Genomic DNA, 18685 nt, shown 5'->3' on the forward strand with positions numbered 1-18685 from the left:
GTTTGAAGGCATTTTATGAATGTGTTTTTTGCTTTGATAGGGTTCAAAACGGATCTTCTGTTGGACAGTTAGGCTGGATAGCAGGAAAAATGATTTCCCTAGGCGGGTGGGGAAGTGCTGGCATGGGTTCCCTAGGGAGGGGGTGGAGTCTCCATCCCTAGAGATGTTTAAGTCCTGGCTTGACCAAGCCCTGGCTGGGTTGGTTTAGTTGGGATTGGTCCTGCCTTGGGCAGGGGGCTGGACTTGATGACCTCCTGTAGTCTCTTCCAGCTCTGTGATTCTATTTTCCTGATGATCAAGTCCAGCCTCCGTCCAAAGAATCGGCCTCACTTAGAAATGGGAGGAATGCGGCGTTTCGGTCTTGTGCTGACTTTCGTCAGTGTGGGGGCTATGTCTCACGACTGGTTTCTATCACAAGTCCTCAGACAGAGGGCTTGTCTCAAGCGACCCCACGATCGATGCGGAGATCGATCCCCCGGGGGTTGATTTGGAAGGTCTAGCAAAGACATGCTCAATCAATTGCTGATTGTGCTCCCACCGATCCCGGGATGCCACCGGGTCGCAAGGGGAGGCAATGGGAGAGTTTCTCCCATCGGGAGAATGCTGCAGGAATTCGACCGAAGCGGCGTCAACTCCAGCTATGCTATTCATGAAACTGGAACTGTATCTTAGGTCAATTCCCCCACCAAGTGTAAATATTTATCCTTGCTATTGGGTAACCTTACGAGGGCCTTTGTGGACACGGCGTTTCGCCATACACAGACGCACGCGCGGGGACCAACACCGGTCCCACCGTCACTTGCAATTGCGGTTGCTTAACACACCCAAAGGCCAAGGCTCAACACCGAGTAGAAACACGTGGGCGATGTCTACACTCGCGGCGTCTTGCATGAGAAACATGCAAATGAGGCTAAGCGTGGCATATCGCCGAGCCTCATTTGCATATCTAACGAGCCGCCGTTTTTGCGGAAGAGGCTCTTGCGCCAGAAGGAGCTGTCTACACGGCCCCGTCTCGCGCATCTTGCGCACTGCCGCCACGCCGATTATTTTCGGAAAGAACGGCGTTGCGCAAGAGGGGTTTTCTTGCGCCAGAAGGGGCCGTGTAGACAGCTCCTTCTGGCGCTAGAGCCTCTTCCGCAAAAACGGCGGCTCGTTAGGTAGGCAAATGAGGGTCGGCGATAGCCCACGCTTAGCGGCGTTTGCATATTTTTCACTCAAGAAGCTGCGCGTGTGACATAGCAGTGGGGTCCTTTGTTGCAGGCTGGGGACCAACTGGCTAAGTAGCCGTTCTGCAGAAAAGGACCTGGGGATTCCAGTGGATGAGAAGCTGGAGATGAGTCAGCAGGGGGCCCTTGTAGCCAAGAAGGCTAATGGCATATTAGGTGCATTAAGAGGAGCATTGCCAGCAGATCCAGAGATGTCATTATTCCCCTTTATTCGGCTTTGGTGAGGCCACATCTGGAGTACTGTGTCCAGTTCTGGGCCCCCCACTACAGAAAGGACGTGGACGCATTGGAGAGGGTCCAGCGGAGGCAGCCAAAATGATTCGGGGGCTGGAGCACATGACCTATGAGGAGAGGCCGAGGGAGTTGGGTTTGTTTAGTCTGCAGAAGAGAAGAGTGAGGGGGGATTTGAGAGCAGCCTGCAACTTCCTGAAGGGGGGTCCAAAAAGGATGAAGAGAGGTTGTGACAAGTGGCAGACCAAGGAGCAAAGTCTCAAGTTGTGGTGGGAGGGGTCTACGTTAGAGATTAGGAAAAACTATTTCCCTAGGCGGGTGGGAAGCGCTGGGCTGGGTTCCCTAGGGAGGGGTGGAATCTCCATCCCTAGAGGTGTTTAAGTCTCGGTTTGACCAAGCCCCGGCTGGGTTGATTGAGCTGGCTTGGTCCTGCCTTGGGCAGGGGGCAGGACCTGATGCCCACCCTGCGATTCCAGGATTCGGACCCCCCCACGAATGCTCTGCAGCCTGTTGCGCCCCCGCGTAAACCCGCAGCTGTCCTGCACAGAGGGACACGCCACACGGGCTATTCTTAGGGTTGTGAAATACAGCCTAGAGCCAGGCCCTCGCTGAAAACTGACCGGCTCTGGGAAGGGAGCGTCAGACCAGTGCAAGAGCAGAGCGGGCAGCCAGCACCGGGACATGAAAAGTCTCCATTGGGCTATTTAAAGAACACACCAGAAAGGCCCCAGGAAGAAAGGCACCGGGTAAATGAAATATGGCACAGCAGGACTGCGACTCAAATCCCCACAGAGATGACAGCCTTCAGCCGGCTGGGGGTGCAGGGAGTGGGCGGGAGGTAGGATGCAGGGAGCGGCTGGGGGTGCAGGGTTTGGGCGGGAGGTAGGATGCAGGGAGGGGCTGGGGGTGTAGGGTGTGGGCGGGAGGTAGGATGCAGGGAGGGGCTGGGGGTGTAGGGTGTGGGCAGGAGGTAGGATGCAGGGACGGGTTGGGGGTGCAGGGAGTGGGCGGGAGGTAGGATGCAGGGAGGGGCTGGGGGTGCAGGGTGTGGGGGGAGGTAGGATGCAGGGACGGGTTGGGGGTGCAGGGTGTGGGGGGGAGGTAGGATGCAGGGACAGGCTGGGGGTGCAGGGTGTGGGCGGGAGGTAGGATGCAGGGAGGGGCTGGGGATGCAGGGTGTGGGCGGGAGGTAGGATGCAGGGACGGGCTGGGGGTGCAGGGTGTGGGCGGGAGGTAGGATGCAGGGACGGGCTGGGGGTGCAGGGTGTGGGCGGGAGGTAGGATGCAGGGATGGGCTGGGGGTGCAGGGAGTGGGCGGGAGGTAGGATGCAGGGACGGGCTGGGGGTGCAGGGTGTGGGTGGGAGGTAGGATGCAGGGAGGGGCTGGGGGTGCAGGGTGTGGGCGGGAAGTAGGATGCAGGGACGGGCTGGGGGTGCAGGGTGTGGGCAGGAGGTAGGATGCAGGGACGGGCTGGGGGTGCAGGGTGTGGGGGGGAGGTAGGATGCAGGGACAGGCTGGGGGTGCAGGGTGTGGGCGGGAGGTAGGAGGCAGGGACAGAATGGGGGTGCAGGGTGTGGGCGGGAGGTAGGATGCAGGGATGGGTTGGGGGTGCAGGGTGTGGGCGGGAGGTAGGATGTAGGGAGGGGCTGGGGTGCAGGGTGTGGGTGGGAGGTAGGAGGCAGGGATGGGTTGGGGGTGCAGGGTGTGGGCGGGAGGTAGGATGCAGGGACAGGCTGGGGGTGCAGGGTGTGGGCGGGAGGTAGGATGCAGGGACGGGTTGGGGTGCAGGGTGTGGGCGGGAGGTAGGATGCAGGGAGGGGCTGGGGGTGCAGGGTGTGGGCGGGAGGTAGGATGCAGGGAGGGGCTGGGGGTGCAGGGTGTGGGCGGGAGGTAGGATGCAGGGAGGGGCTGGGGGTGCAGGGTGTGGGCGGGAGGTAGGATGCAGGGACGGGCTGGGGGTGCAGGGTGTGGGCGGGAGGTAGGATGCAGGGAGGGGCTGGGGGTGCCGGTGTGGGCGGGAGGTAGGATGCAGGGAGGGGCTGGGAGTGCAGGGTGTGGGCGGGAGGTAGGATGCAGGGACGGGCTGGGGGTGCAGGGTGTGGGCGGGAGGTAGGATGCAGGGACGGGTTGGGAGTGCAGGGTGTGGGCGGGAGGTAGGATGCAGGGACGGGTTGGGGGTGCAGGGTGTGGGTGGGAGGTAGGATGCAGGGACGGGTTAGGGGTGCAGGGTGTGGGCGGGAGGTAGGAGGCAGGGACGGGCTGGGGGTGCAGGGTGTGGGCGGGAGGTAGGATGCAGGGACGGGTTGGGGGTGCAGGGTGTGGGTGGGAGGTAGGATGCAGGGACGGGTTGGGGGTGCAGGGTGTGGGCGGGAGGTAGGATGCAGAGACGGGTTGGGGGTGCAGGGTGTGGGCGGGAGGCAGGATGCAGGGACGGGTTGGGGGTGCAGGGTGTGGGCGGGAGGTAGGATGCAGGGACGGGTTGGGGGTGCAGGGTCTGGGCAGACTGGGGTTAGCAGGACAGGGCAGGGGCTATCTCCCGGGAGGGGGGAGCACACCCGACTTCGCTCTCTCCTTTGCTTGCAGGCCCCACCCCCTGCCATGACTCCCAATCAGTGGGGCTAGGACGGATCACAGAGGTCCCCTGGAATCTGCCCCCTGCTGCGCTCACACCACTGAGCCTGCCTACCTGCCCGCTGGGGCACCCCGCCGTGCTGGGCCAGAAACTCTAGTGTCCCCCGGGTAGGGCACAATTGGGGTTACCGCCCCCCAGCAGAGGCACGCACTGAACCAGAGGTGTCAATTCCAGGGGCTTGCCGGCCCCAAAGAGGACCAAGACCGCCAAGAAATCCCTCTTACTCTGTATAAAAGTCGTACCCAGAGAAAGCTCACCAAGACGTTCACTGCTTTTACCACGGAGAGATATGCACAATGGTTGCCTCCCCAGCCCTTGTAACAATTCTTTGGCCTGAGAAGAAAGCAAAGTGTTTTTATTGAGTATAAAACGTAGGACGGAAGCGATCGCGAGTGTGCCCAACACGCCGAACACACAGAGACATGGCTCCCGATTGATCTCTCGTGGTCCAGGTACGTCCTTTCAAGTCAAAACAAATCTTTTTTCCGGCCTGGGTCTAGCAGCGCCTTGTGTATCCTCTTCAGGTGGGGAGGTAGAGTTTGAAAACCACCTGGAAACGACGCCGTGGACGGCATCCTGTTCTTTAACTACAATTTCCCCAGGGCCGAAATCCGGTTTCCCCTCCCTGTCCCTATGGAAAAATACCAGGTTCAGGATGGATTCCAGCACTAGGTGGCTGTAGGAGTCAATTGTGGAAGAACTCTGTGGCTACGTCTACACTGGCACCCTTTTCCGGAAATGCTTAAAACGGAACAGTTTTCTGTTACAAGTATATCCGGAAAAAGCGCGTCTACATTGGCAGGATGCTTTTCCGGAACAGCATTTTTTCTGGAAAAGCGTCCGTGGCCAATCTAGACGCGCGTTTCCGGAAAAAAGCCCCAATCGTCATTTTCGCCATGGGGCATTTTCGCCATGTGCTGTCTACACTGGCCCTTTTCCGGAACAGTTTTTCCGGAAAAGGACTTTTGCCCGAACGGGAGCAGCATAGTTTTTCCGGAAAAGCACTGATGATTTTACAGGAGATCGTCAGTGCTTTTCCGGAAATTCAAGCGTCCAGTGGAGACAGCTGGCAAGTTTTTCCGGAAAAGCGGCTGATTTTCCGGAAAAACTTGCCAGTCTAGACACAGCCTGTATGTGTGAAGTATAGGGGTAGTGAGGCCTGCATCTCCCCCTCTTTTTCATCCTCCCCCATTCCCTACTACTGAGCCAGAAGCAAGCCTCTAGGAACATACACCATTGTAGCAAGCCTGAATTGTAGATAAGGCTGGGAACATAACAATCTCATTGGCTGTGTCCACACTCAGGGGTTTTTTCGGGAAAAGGCAACTTCCCCTGCGTCCAGACTCAAGCCGCGTTCTTTCGAAATTATTTCGAAAGAACGCGGCTTTTCTTTCGATGGCGGTAAACCTCGTTTCACGAGGAAGAACGCCTTCTTTCAAAAGTTCCTCTTTCGAAGGAAGGCGTTCTTCAATGTAAATAGGGCTTCCTCGAAAGAGAGCATCCAGACTCGCTGGGTGCTCTCTTTCGAAAAAGCGGATTGCTCTTTCGAAAGATCCGCCTGCAGTCTAGACGCGATCTTTCGAAAGAGGCTCTTTCGAAAGATGCTTTCGAAAGAGCCTCTTTCGAAAGAAGCCTGCAGTCTAGACATAGCCCCCGACCTAAATGTACCGATCAGGTAAACAAAGTCAAAGGACCAGCAGTCCAGCTGAGCCATACTGTAACCAGCAATGAGTGACCCCCGGAAATTCCCAAACGGACACAAACAAGGGAGGGATACCGTATTTGAAGCTGCATCCGAGCACAGCAATTTGGACCTCAACGAGGGGTTTTGGGTACCGGTACCTCGGAAACTGAGACAATCTCCCACTTCATCCGTAGCCAAAACGGGGTTCCGCGGTTAGCAGAAGGGTTGTAAGAAATGCCGCCTTTTCTATCATGTTCTTTTAGTTAAGGGGCACAGCTGATAGCGGTCAGAAAACAAACTGCTTGGCTGTGTCTAGACTGGCCAGGTTTTCCGGAAAATCAGCCGCTTTTCCGGAAAAACTTGCCAGCTGTCTACACTGGCCGCTTGAATTTCCGCAAAAGCACTGACTTCCTACTGTAAGAAATCCGTGCTTTTTGCGGAAATGCTATGCTGCTCCCGTTCGGGCAAAAGTCCCTTTTGTGCAAAACTTTTGCACAAAAGGGCCAGTGTAGACAGCTCAGATTCATTTTCCGCAAAAAAGCCCCGATGGCGAAAATGGCGATGGGGGATTTTTTTTGTACAAAAGCGCATCTAGATTGGCCACAGACGCTTTCCCGCAAAAAGAGCTTTTGCGGAAAAGCGTCCATGCCAATCTAGACGCTCTTTTCCGAAAATGCTTTTAACAGAAAACTTTTCCGTTAAAAGCATTTCTGGAAAATCATGCCAGTCTAGACGTAGCCCTTGTGTTTGACAGATACCTGGGTAGCATATCTTTGTACTTTGAGAACCCAGGGTATGTCTAGACGACAGGCTTTTGTCGACAAAAGTTTTGTCGACACATCCTGTCGACAAAGCTTCTGTCAACAAAGAGTGTCTAGACGACATCCAGTTCTGTCGACACAGCAAGCCACTTGGTCGACATGACAGTGTAGACACAAAGGACAGTGTAGATGCAAGAACACCTTCTGCCGACAGAACTCTGTCGACAAAAGGCGTTATTCCTCGTAGAATGAGGTTTACTGCCGCCGACAAAACTGACGAGTTCTGTCGATGTTATGTCAACAAAACTCGGCGTTAATCTAGATGCAGGTATAGTTTTGTCGAGAAAAGTCCACTTTTGTTAAAAAAAAACTACTGTCGACAAAGCTTCTGTCGACAAAGAGCGTCTAGACGACATCCAGTATCGTCGACAAAGCGACTTGCTTTGTCGACGTGAAAGTGTAGACGCAAAGGACATTGTAAATGCAGTAACGCCTTCTGGTGACAGAACTCTGTCGACAAAAGGCATTATTCCTCGTAGAATGAGGTTTACCGTTGTCGACAAAACTGCTGAGTTCTGTCGACGTTATGACAACAGAACTCGGCGGCAGTGTCCACGCAGGTATCGTTTTGTTGACAAAAGTCCACTTTCGTCAACAAAACCCTGTAGTCTAGACACACCCCTAGTGTCGGACCTGACACTGACTCTTGCTGGCAACAGTGGCCTGGCCACATGTCTTCGTAGGACCAACCCCAGTTTGGGCTTCCAGGAAACGCAAGCCTGTTTCTGACGAAGTGGGTCTTTGCTCACGAAAGCTTATGCTCCAACACTTCGGTTAGTCTAGAAGGTGCCACAGGACTCCTCGTCGCTTTTGCAAGCCTGTTTATAATCATTGTCTTGAGCACCGGGCCATTAAGCCCCATAAGCGAGACCACTGGTCACATGACCAATGCTGGATTAATAAGATGTACACTTGGTACTTCTAACTTCACATACAAGCATGAGAGGCGCACAAACAGAAGACGCACGAACCCCAGGCGATCACGGGGTTGTGAACGAATCCACCTGCTTTGCATAAAGCACACCTGAGTTATGCCTTGTCATAGTCTGAAGCATCGTGCTACCTATTTTAGACACGTGCGTCCGTCTGCCGGTGAGTCTGTTTGTTCAAGAATTCCCCCTCAACCCGGGGCGGGTAAAATGTGACCCGCGGGCTGGAACGGCCCACCAATCTGATAGATCCCTGAAACAGGCTCCCAGGGTTCCATGGGGTGGGGGAAATTTCCCATGCTCCCCTTGGAGCATTTTCCACACTCAAAAACAGCTCTGAGGTTTCTTCCCTGTCTGGAGTTGCAGGGGTCTGAGATTCCTGGAGCGGCACGCTCACGTTCTCGCTGTTGTGTGGGTTACGGATGTGTGAAGTCGAATCGATCCTTTTCCTGCAGCCCAGCTGTTCCTGGGGTCCCTCCCCTCTGTGGATTGTCCAATGTTTGGTGAGCTCCCAGCTCGAAGCGCTTCCCACAGTCTCCCGTGTGGATTTTCCTGTGTTTAGTAAGGTGCGAACACTGGCGGAAAGTTTTCCCACAGGCCGGGCATTCAAACGGGGTCTCTCCCGTGTGGATTCGCCGGTGCTTAATCAGCTGGGAGTGCTGAATGAAAGATTTCCCGCAGTCCGGGCAGGCGTGGGGTTTCTCTCCCGTGTGGGTTTTCTGGTGCGTATTCAGGTTTGATTTCAAACTGAAACTTTTCCCACACTCCAGGCATGGGTAAGGTTTCTCTCCGGTGTGGATTCGCCCGTGTTTAGTGAGGTACGAACTGTGCCTAAAACTTTTCCCGCACTCCAGGCATTGGTAAGGACGCTCTCCGGTGTGGATTCGCCCGTGTTTAGCAAGGGCCGAACTCTTCCTAAAACTTTTCCCACACTGGAGGCACGTATGGGGTCTCTCCCCCGTGTGAGTTCGCTGATGCGTCACAAATTGTGATTCCTGAATAAAACTTTGCCCACACTCCCGGCACTGAAAAGGTCTCTCCCCCGTGTGCACCCGCTGGTGGATAATAAATTGTGACTTCTGAATGAAGCTTTTCCCACACTCCACGCATTCATAGGGCCTCACTCCTGTGTGGATTATCTGATGACTCGTCAGATTTGCTCTGTCAAAGAAATCTTTCCCGCACACAAGGCATTTATAGGGGTTGCCGGCAGCATGGCTTCTCCTGTGTTTAGTAAGGGACGAACTTTGCATAAAACTTTTCCCACACTCAGCGCATGTATAGGGTCTTTCTCCCGTGTGAATTCTCCTGTGCTTAGTAAGGGATGAGTTTTCTAGAAAACTTTTCCCACACTCCAGGCACGTATAGGGTTTTAGTCCGGTATGGATTCTCCTATGCTGAATAAGGACTGAACTTTTCATAAAACTTTTCCCACACTCCAGGCACGTAAACGGTCTCTCTCCCGTGTGGGTTCGCCGATGCGCGACGAGCTGTGATTCCTGAATAAAACTTTTCTCGCACTCCCGGCATTGAAAAGGTCTCTCTCCCGTGTGCACTCTCTGGTGTAGAATAAATTTTGACTTCTGAATGAAGCTCTTCCCGCACTCCGGGCATTGATGGGGTCGCACGCCCGTGTGGATCCTCTGATGTCGCGTTAAATTTGACCCGTCAATGAAACTTTTCCCGCACTGGAGGCATTTGTACGGTTTGTCGCCCGTGTGGATGCGTTGGTGCTTTTCCACGTGGGAGTGACGAAGGAAACTTTTCCCGCACTCCCGGCATTTATAGGGTCTTTCTCCCGTGTGGATTCGCCCATGCTGAGCGAGGGACGAACTTTCCATAAAACTTTTCCCGCACTCCCGGCAGACATAAGGTCTCTCTCCGGTGTGGTTTCGCTGGTGCGTAACCAGCTGCGATTCCTGAATGAAGCGTTTCCCGCACGCCTGGCACTGAAAGGGCCTCTCTCCCGTGTGCACCCGCTGGTGTAGAATAAGTTGCGACTTCTCAAAGAAACTTTTCCCACAGTCCACGCATTTATGGAGTCGGGTCCCTGTGTGGATCCTCTGGTGTCGAGTAAGATTGGATCGGTCCGTGAAATTTTTCCCACACTCGGGGCATGGATAGGGGCTGCCGCCCCTGTGGACCGTCTGATGCTTAATAAGGTGGGAGCGGTGAATGAAACTTTTCCCACACTCCTGGCATTTATAAGGCCGCTCGCCGGTGTGAAGTCTCCGGTGTATAATAAGGTGGGATATCTGGATGAAACTTTTCCCGCACGCCGAGCATTTATGGGGTCTCTCGCCTGTGTGAACTCTCTGATGTCGAGTGAGATTTGTTCTGTCCACAAAACTTTTCCCGCACTGCAGGCATTGGTAAGGGTTGTCGCCGGAGTGAATTCTCCTGTGTTTCAGGAGGTACGCGTTCTGAGCGAACGTTTTCCCGCACTCCGGGCAGGCGTGGGGTTTCTCTCCCGAGTGCGTTCTCTCGTGCCTCACGAGGGCCGAATGCTCGCTGAACAGCTTCGCGCACTGCCGGCAGGCGTAGGGTTTCTCGCCGGTGTGCACGCGCCGGTGCGCCACCAGACTCAGCTTCCTGGTGAAGCGTTTCCCGCACTCCCCGCACGCGTGGGGTTTCTCTCCCGTGTGGGTCCTCTCGTGCCGCACGAGGGCGGAGCGCTGGCTGAAAAGCTTCGCGCACCGCAAGCACCGATAGGGCTTCTCGCCCGTGTGGACTCTCCAGTGAGCGTGAAGGTGGGCAAAGAAACGGAAGCTTTTCCCACACTCGGGGCACTGGTACAGTTTCTCCTCCTTGGGGCGAGCCGGCCCCGTGGCATCCTCCGATCTTCCTCCACGTGGAACGGACCCATCCGGTGTCTTCTCCCTCTCTGCCCCATGTCGCTCTCCTTGGGAATTTCCCTGTTCCACGCCCGGGGGAAAACTCCCTCCGGCTCTTCCCGAGAACGTCTCCGGCGGTTCCACGCCCCCAGGGCCTTCCTGCTGTCGATTCTCTTCCTTGATCTCACCTCCAGCCCCGTCGCCTGCTGGGAGAGACAGAACCCAGGTAGGAGTCGCTGAGTGTGCCAGGGGAAAGGGCAGACGGGGACTTGAAAAGGGGAAAAAAAAACTGGGTGACCCTCGGAGACCAATATTCCCTCTCATCTTTTCCATCCATGTGCGGAATAATTTTATTTGCACCGAGGCCGTGCGGCTGTGCACCACCAATCGAAACACAAAACCTGGCGGTGGGCGCTCTGCTATCAAGTTCGGGGGCTTTTGAATTTCTCCCAAGGAACGCTGGGGAGGGCAAAGGGACTTTGCATCCTGCCCCCACTTCCCACCCAGATGCTTACAGGGAAACAGAGTCAGAGAGGAAATTCCTGGCAGTGCACAGGACGGGGGAAAGCCACAGCTGAGATTTCTCGTGAAGCTACAACCCCTGCGGACAATGCCCGGGCCTGGGTGAGACAGGGCAGAACCGAGGGCACATTGGGAGAGTCCCGGCTTTTTCCTTCCCTGGCTGGATGTTTCTGCCTCAGTTTCCCTTGTTGCTCACCTGGGCGGGGCGCCTCTCGGGCTCTCCCCTCCCTCGTCGGCCTGGAAATCCGGCACCCACGGCTCCTCCCCTCGCTCCAGCCGGGCGATCAGCTCGGGTTTGGGGACGGGGAACCCTGCGCAGGGGGTGAAACCGGCCCAAGTCAGGGTGCACGGGGAGAGTCACAGGGAACGTTCCCCGGGGGGAGCAGCAGACCCCGGGGCAGGGAGTTTTCCCGCTGTCCCCAGGAGATCTACGGACACCGGGGGACTTGCTGACGGACGCCCAGCTCGGGTGCTGACTCCTGCCCGGTTCCAGCCGGCCGAGCCCCCCAAGGACAGAGCGAGCCCCAGGAAGGGAGCTGAGGGCGGCTCCAGGGGCGATAACACAGGCGGGGCCGGGCCCTGCTCCGAGCTCCGGCAGGAGCCGCTGGGGACGGGGGCGGCTGAGCGTGGCCGGTGGGTTTCGCTCCCCGGTCCCGTTCGCGGGGGTCGGAGAGGAGAAGTGTCTCTCCCTGGAGCTCTGGGCCCCGCCCCCCTCCTCCCCAGGGAGGAACCGAGTCGGACTCCCCCCCCTTCCGGCCCCGGATCCCGCGGGGGGGGGGGGGGGGGGCCGTACCCAGCGAGGTCACCGTCTCGTAGTTCTCCTGCATGACGGCCCGGTAGAGGGCTCTCTGCGCCGGGCCCAGCAGCGCCCCCTGCCCCGGGGTGAAATACACGGCCACCTCCTCGAAGGCCACCGGCCCCTGCAACGGCAACAGCCCCGCTCAGCCCCCGCCCGGCCGGACACGGGGGGAGCAGCCCCCCAGCTCAGAGCAGCCAGGAGGATGTGGGGAAGGGGGGAGAAGGCAGCTCCTTGTGTCCCCCCCGGGCTGCTCCTGCCCCACACGCCTGCTGGCCCCAGGCTGCCCCGGGAAGCGGAGCTCTGAGCCGGGGGGCAGGGACCCCGACAGCGACCCTGGGCCGTTCCCAGCAGCCTCTGCCCCGTCCAGGGGGGGGGGGGATGGCTCCGTCCTGGGGAGTCTGGGCAGCTTCCCAGCCCTTTCCAGAAGTGGGGCAGAGTTGAAAATGGGGGAACGTTCCCCCCCCCCCGGCCCGTGGGGCTGGGCAGAAAGTCAGCCCCTGTGTGAACGTGTCCCCGCAGGTCTGCCCCCCCCCCACTTCACTACAGACCCCCCCAACCCCCCCTCCTCAAACCCCCTACCTGAGCCGGCTGCATCCCGGCCATCCCTGGGCCGACGGGGAACCGCACGGGGCCGGGACCTGTCGGGGCGAGAGAGACGGGGGGGGGGGGGGGGCAGGTCACAGAAGGGGCCACTGGGATCCCTGCCCCCCCCCCGGCTCCCTCCCTGCAGCCAGACGCCCCCGACACTGACACCCCAGGGGCCCTTTTAATCCCCCCCAACAGCATCACTGACACTGAAGGGAGCAGCCAGAAGGGAGCCGTTTTGGGGGGATCTCCCCAGATATTGGCCCCGAGGGCGGCACGTCCCCCCTCCCACCCAGTCGGCCGGAGCAGGACCCGGCTCCTCCCCTGCTCCCCAAAGAATCCGTCGGCCCCGGGGTGGGCTGGATCCGGGCAGGGCTAGGACCCCCCCACCCCACATCCTGCTTCTGCTTCCTCTTTGGCTGCCCCCGCCCCCTACCTGGCTCCTGCCCCCTCCCCTCGGTCTGGCCTCTTCCTGGGGTGTTTGCTCTCTGGCCATGCCCCCCCCGGACAAAGATGGCCCCGGGTTTGACTGCAGGGGGGGCGTTCCTGGATGGGGTGCTGGGAAGAATTCGTTTGAGGTTGGGGGGCTGGGTGTCGGCGAGGACTGACCCTGCCCCCCAAGGCTGGGAGGGCGGGGGAGAAGGGGGGGTTGCTTTCCAGTCGGGTTGCCGGAGGCTTTCCCCCCAAATCCCAAACACGGCAGGAAAAAAGTTGGTTGAGCAAAAAAAAAAAAAAAAAGGGGGCGCCGTGCCTTTAAAAATCCCCCCCGCGCCTCGCTCCCCTCCCCCGCACCCGACAGGGAATGTTGTCCCCTCCGGCCTTCCGTCCGAGAAAAACGGAAAAATACCGGACCTTGTAGATCTCTGGTATTTTCCGGTTTTTTTTAAAGGGGCCCCGAAAACCGGATTGGCCTGGAGGATGCGCTGGGCGGGGTCTGAGTCGGGGGTGGCCGGTGACGGTTGGGTCCCGTTTTTCCTCTGTCGGGCCTGTCCCGAAAAAGCCGGTTCCCGGGTACTCGCCTGGCTCGGTCGATCTTTCGTCCCTTCCCCGGGGGGTGGCGCGGATCCGGCCGGGCTGAGCGCATCGGGAGAAAGACGGAAACACGTCGGTACCGGCACGTTACCCCACCTCAATCTTTCACACCCTGCAGTGCACTCCGTCCCGTTACCCGTTTCTCGCCTCCCCCTCACCCCTCTTTTTCCACTTTGCCTGGGGGCGTCTCCGCCGCGCTCTGTGCCGCCCCCCTGCAGAAACGGGTTGCGCCCCGAACGTTCACGGGTCCACGGAGGCTTCGTGTTTCTCCCCCCGATCGGGCACCAGCCCTGCCCAGGGCTCTCGTGTCCAGGAATTGCCGGGTCGTGCCGGATTACGGAGGTTGCCGGACCAGAGAGTTCTGGTTCACGGAGGTGCAACCTGCGGCCCGTTTTCGGCAACGGCGGCAGCTGAATCCATCGGGGACGGGCCCGGCAAAGAACCGGAGGCCTCCCTAGAAGCCGTGGGGAGACGCAGGCAGAGGAACCCCCGGGAGAGTCTCATCAGGTTACCCCCGTACGGTACGGACGTGCCCCCCCAGGCTCCGCCGAGGAGAGGACCCGCCTCCCCGCGGCTCTTCCACGAATCGAAGAATGAAAAGTTCGTGTTTGTGGCCGGTTATCTCGGGGAGGGGCCGGGCACCAGCTGGGAACGGCCGCTCACGCTTTCCCGAGGGGCCTTCCCCGTCATCCGGCCCCGCCGGGCGCTCCTGGCCCTGGCTGGTGCACCCTCTGTGTTCTCCACCCCGAGGGGAAGGAATTCTCTCAGACAGCTGGGGCGCCAGGACTTGGGCTGGGGGGTGCGGGCTGTGGGGGGAGGCTGGAGATAAGGGGTTGGGGGGCAGAGGGGGTGGGGGCTCAGGGCAGGGGGTTGGGAGGCAGAGGGGGGTGCGGGCTCAGGGCGGGGGTTGGGGTGCAGAGGGGGGTGCAGGCTCAGGGCGGGGGGTTGGAGGGCTGAGGGGGTGGGGGCTCAGGGTGGGGGTTGGGGGGCAGAGGGGGGTGGGGGCTCAGGGCGGGGGTTGGGGTGCAGAGGGGGGTGCAGGCTCAGGGCGGGGGGTTGGGGGGCTGAGGGGGTGGGGGCTCAGGGCGGGGGTTGGGGTGCAGAGGGGGGTGCAGGCTCAGGCTGGGTGTTGGGGTGCAGGGGGGTGCAGGCTCAGGGCAGGGGGTTGGGGCGCTGAGGGGGGTGGGGGCTCAGGCTGGGTGTTGGGGTGCAGGGGGGGTGCAGGCTCAGGGCGGGAGGTTGGGGGGCAGAGGGGGCTGCGGGCTCAGGGGCGGGGGTTGGGGTGCAGAGGGGGGTGCAGGCTCAGGCCGGGGGTTGGGGTGCAGAGGGGGCTGCGGGCTCAGGGGCGGGGGTTGGGGAGCAGAGGGGGGTGCAGGCTCAGGGCGGGGGTTGGGGTGCAGAGGGGGCTGCGGGGTCAGGGGCGGGGGTTGGGGTGCAGAGGGGGGTGCAGGCTCAGGGCGGGGGTTGGGGTGCAGAGGGGGCTGCGGGGTCAGGGGCGGGGGTTGGGGTGCAGAGGGGGGTGCAGGCTCAGGGCGGGGGTTGGGGTGCAGAGGGGGGGTGCAGGCTCAGGGGCGGGGGTTGGGGTGCAGAGGAGGGTGCAGGCTGAGGGCAGGGGTTGGGGTGCAGAGGGGGCTGCGGGGTCAGGGGCGGGGGTTGGGGTGCAGAGGGGGGTGCGGGCTCAGGGCAGGGGGTTGGGGGGCAGAGGGGGGTGCGGGCTCAGGGGTGGGGGTTGGGGTGAAGAGGGGGGTGCAGGCTCAGGGCAGGGGGTTGGGGGGCAGAGGGGGTTGCGGGCTCAGGGGCAGGGGTGCAGAGGGGGGTGCAGGCTCAGGGGCGGGGGTTGGGGGGCAGAGGGGGGTGCAGGCTCAGGGCAGGGGGTTGGGGGGCAGAGGGGGGTGCGGGCTCAGGGGTGGGGGTTGGGGTGCAGAGGGGGGTGCAGGCTCAGGGCAGGGGGTTGGGGGGCAGAGGGGGTTGCGGGCTCAGGGGCAGGGGTGCAGAGGGGGGTGCAGGCTCAGGGGCGGGGGTTGGGGTGCAGAGGGGGGTGCAGGCTCAGGGGCGGGGGTTGGGGTGCAGAGGGGGGCAGAGGAGGGTGCAGGCTCAGGGCGGGTGTTGGGGTGCAGAGGGGGGTGCAGGCTCAGGCCGGGTGTTGGGGTGCAGAGGGGGGCAGAGGAGGGTGCAGGCTCAGGGCGGGTGTTGGGGTGCAGAGGAGGGTGCAGGCTCAGGCCGGGTGTTGGGGTGCAGAGGGGGGCAGAGGAGGGTGCAGGCTCAGGGCGGGTGTTGGGGTGCAGAGGGGGGTGCAGGCTCAGGCCGGGTGTTGGGGTGCAGAGGGGGGTGCAGAGAGGGGTGCAGGCTCGGTCGGTTGTTGGGGTGCAGAGGGGGGTGCAGAGAGGGGTGCAGGCTCAGGCCGGGTGTTGGGGTGCAGAGGGGGGCAGAGAGGGGTGCAGGCTCAGGCCGGGTGTTGGGGTGCAGAGGGGGGCAGAGAGGGGTGCAGGCTCAGGCCGGGTGTTGGGGTGCAGAGGGGGGCAGAGAGGGGTGCAGGCTCAGGCCGGGTGTTGGGGTGCAGAGGGGGGCAGAGAGGGGTGCAGGCTCGGTCGGGTGTTGGGGTGCAGAGGGGGGCAGAGAGGGGTGCAGGCTCGGGCCGGGTGTTGGGGTGCAGAGGGGGGCAGAGAGGGGTGCAGGCTCGGTCGGGTGTTGGGGTGCAGAGGGGGGTGCAGAGAGGGGTGCAGGCTCAGGCCGGGTGTTGGGGTGCAGAGGGGGGGCAGAGAGGGGTGCAGGCTCAGGCCGGGTGTTGGGGTGCAGAGGGGGGCAGAGAGGGGTGCAGGCTCGGTCGGGTGTTGGGGTGCAGGCTCTGGGGAGGCGGGAGGCTGCAGATGGGTGGGTAGCTGGGGGGTGCAGGCGTGGATGGGGGAGGGACACGGTGAGGGGGGGGCCGGGGAAGAGCGACCAGGAGGGATTCCCGATTCCCATGGCCAGAACCCCCCCCTTGGGGGGGAATGGGGGGTCCAGGACACCCGCCCGCGTCGCCCCGACTCCATCCACTGCCGGGGGGGGCTGGTGCCAGTCATAGGGGGAGCCCTGCGGCTGGGGGCCGGTGGAAGGGGGGGCACAAAGCCCTGAGGCCGGCGGCCCCCCCCAAGCGCAGGGCCCTGGGGCGTCTGCCCCTAATGGTTCCGGGGGGGGGAGCGAATCCTGCATCCAGCTGCCCCCGCCTGTTTTCTCCCCTCCTCAGGCCCCCCCGCCCGCCTTTGCAAACTGAGCCCCCCCCGCCCACCTTTGCCGGGTATTGGGGGAGCTGAGCCCCCCCCAGCCAGGCTGCTTTTACAGCCCCACAGCCCCCCCCTTCCTTCCCTGGGACCCCTCCCCACTGTGCCCCCCCCTCCACGACAGCCCGGTTCCCACCCGCCCCATAAGTCTCCCTGATCTCCCCTCCCCCTTCAGTGCATTTCCTGCCCCATCTCCTGCGGGCCCCTCGCACAGCCCTGATCCCCCCCCAACTCCCCCCTCCAGCCTCCGCTCCCTCCCAGTGACCGCCCCCCACTCGGAGTTCCCCTTTAATGCAGCCCCCCCGCCCCATAGGTCTGATTCCCCTGCACCGCCCCCCCCCCCCACATTGCCTCCCTGCCCCCCTCCTCCTGTCCCCTCCCCCATCCTTGTTCCCCCCACCCCCATTTATCTGCACCCCCCGCCCCTTTCCAGCCCCTCCCCCCATGCACAGGGGCCGGGGGGGGTCACTTACCCGCCCCCCAAGCGCTGGGGCCGGGCCGGCCGGGGGGGGCGCTGCGCGGGGAGCGGCTCCCGGGGAGCAGCGGGACCCTGCGGGCGACTCCCCCTCCCGGCTGCAGCCCCGGCTCCCGGCCCGCCCCGCCCGCGGCCGCCGCTGGGTCCTAGCGCGACTCTGGCTTGCTCAGGGCTGCGGGGAGGGGAGAGGAAACGGTCACTTCCTGGCTGGGCCAGAGGGAGACGCCAAGTGGCCGGGATCCGCGGAACTCCTCGCCGCAGGAAATCCGCGTCGCGCTGGGGAAGGCCGCTGCAGCCTCCATGAATCCAGGACCAATTGGGATCTGAAAGAAACCAACCCCAAAGCCCAAGGCATGTCTAGCCGGCCGGTTTCAGACCATCAGGGAACCCGGAGGGGAAGTCTCCCAGGGGCGCGTTCGTCTGTCAGCGTCAGAAGAACCGGGAGTCCCGGGGTGGGGATTTCCCATGCGGATTTCCTCTGCTTTCAAAAAACCTGCGGAACCCTCATTTTTGAAGGAAAAGTGTTTTTTTCGAAAAAGGGGTTCCCCTCCCCCGAAAAAAACCGTGTCCAGACTACTTTCACTTTTGAAAGATCCGCTTTCGAAAGTGAGATCGGAAGAAGATATGCAAATGCTGCAGGAATTTGCATAGCCTCTTCGGAAAATAGAGCATTGTCTAGCCATAGCCGGAGACTTTGAAATGCTGCCCAGTTGATGAGTAGAGTGTCTGATGGCTGGTAGTATGGGTTTCAATTGGTGGTGCACATTACACATGCCTCGGTGCGCAGCACAAAATTTATTCCACACCCAAATGGGGAAAAAAATATACTATGAGAGGGAACATTTCTCAGTACACAGAGGGGCCTGATTTTATTACGGCCTCCTGGACGGAAAGTCCATTTGAGAATAAGCCACTTGTGACCGTGAGTCTTGACGTTTTGGGCGTGTCGTAACGGCACGGCGTAGAAAAACGGTTGCTGGTTAAGCGATCGCATTTGCAGGGAACATCGAGCTCAGTGGTTTTTAAGACGGCGGGACAGCAAACCATCGTTCTGTGTTATGGGGGACACCTTTGATCGTTGTGTTGAGCAAAAAAAAAAAGCCCCCAAAGAAAAATTGTCGAGCAAAAAAAAAGGCCCCAAAGAAAAGTTGTTGAGAAAGAAAAGCCCCCCAAAAATATTGTTGAGCAAAAAAAAGCCCCCAAAGAAAAGTTGTTGAGAAAGAAAAGCCCCCCAAAAATATTGTTGAGCAAAAAAAAAGCCCCCAAAGAAAAGTTGTTGAGAAAAAAAAGGCCCCAAAGAAAAGTTGTTGAGCAAAAAAAAAAAAGCCACCTTTAAGAACCATTGATCTCAGTGGACGCGTTATCGTTTTGGGGGGGTACTAGAGGAAACCCGGATCTTATCACAAGGAAACAAATTCTTCTCCCGCTTCCCTTGAGCAAAGTTTGCGGAGGGCTGTCAGGCTGGCAGGGACCGGCCAAAGCCAGCTGGGGGGGGGCAGTTAAATTTTGCTCCAAAGGTCTCTCTCCCCCAATTGCCTCCTATTCTTGGAGGGGGGGGGGGGGGAACAGAACTCAAAGGGTTAATCCGGATCGCCAGCCACACACACATTGGCCTTGTCTCTATCACAGGGAAGGGTTTTTCTTCAGTTGCAGG

General features: G+C 60.3%; 1 protein-coding gene and 1 non-coding gene across 2 annotated transcripts in view; one reads left to right on the forward strand and one right to left on the reverse strand.

The window, feature by feature from the left end:
* Positions 1-4423: 4423 nt before the first annotated feature.
* On the reverse strand, positions 4424-13356 carry LOC102455317 (uncharacterized). The gene is made up of 6 exons (XM_075913788.1): positions 13284-13356; positions 12259-12317; positions 11674-11800; positions 11077-11191; positions 10837-10853; positions 4424-10546 (listed from the first exon to the last, which is right to left on the reverse strand). The coding sequence occupies exons 2-6, from the start codon at positions 12280-12282 to the stop codon at positions 7941-7943; spliced, it is 2889 nt and encodes a 962-aa protein (XP_075769903.1). The 5' UTR covers positions 12283-12317; positions 13284-13356; the 3' UTR covers positions 4424-7940.
* Positions 13357-18683: 5327 nt separating this feature from the next.
* Positions 18684-18685, forward strand: part of TRNAT-UGU (transfer RNA threonine (anticodon UGU)) — a 73-nt gene continuing 71 nt past the window's right edge. Inside the window, exon 1 of the tRNA in view lies at positions 18684-18685. This exon is cut by the window's right edge and continues 71 nt beyond it. This is a non-coding gene — a tRNA (tRNA-Thr).

This window comes from Pelodiscus sinensis, chromosome 32 (genome assembly GCF_049634645.1).
Source record: "Pelodiscus sinensis isolate JC-2024 chromosome 32, ASM4963464v1, whole genome shotgun sequence".
NCBI classification, from domain to species: domain Eukaryota; kingdom Metazoa; phylum Chordata; order Testudines; family Trionychidae; genus Pelodiscus; species Pelodiscus sinensis.

Bases quoted from the DNA above. Each gene is read 5' to 3' on its own strand.
- LOC102455317 (XM_075913788.1), bottom strand. From the start codon at position 12,282: ATGGCCGGGATGCAGCCGGCTCAG. The intron at 11,801-12,258 runs GTAGGGGGTTTG...TTGCCGTTGCAG, and splicing joins CCGGGATGCAGCCGGCTCAG to GGGCCGGTGGCCTTCGAGGA. The intron at 11,192-11,673 runs GTACGGCCCCCC...CCCCCTGCGCAG, and splicing joins CGAGACGGTGACCTCGCTGG to GGTTCCCCGTCCCCAAACCC.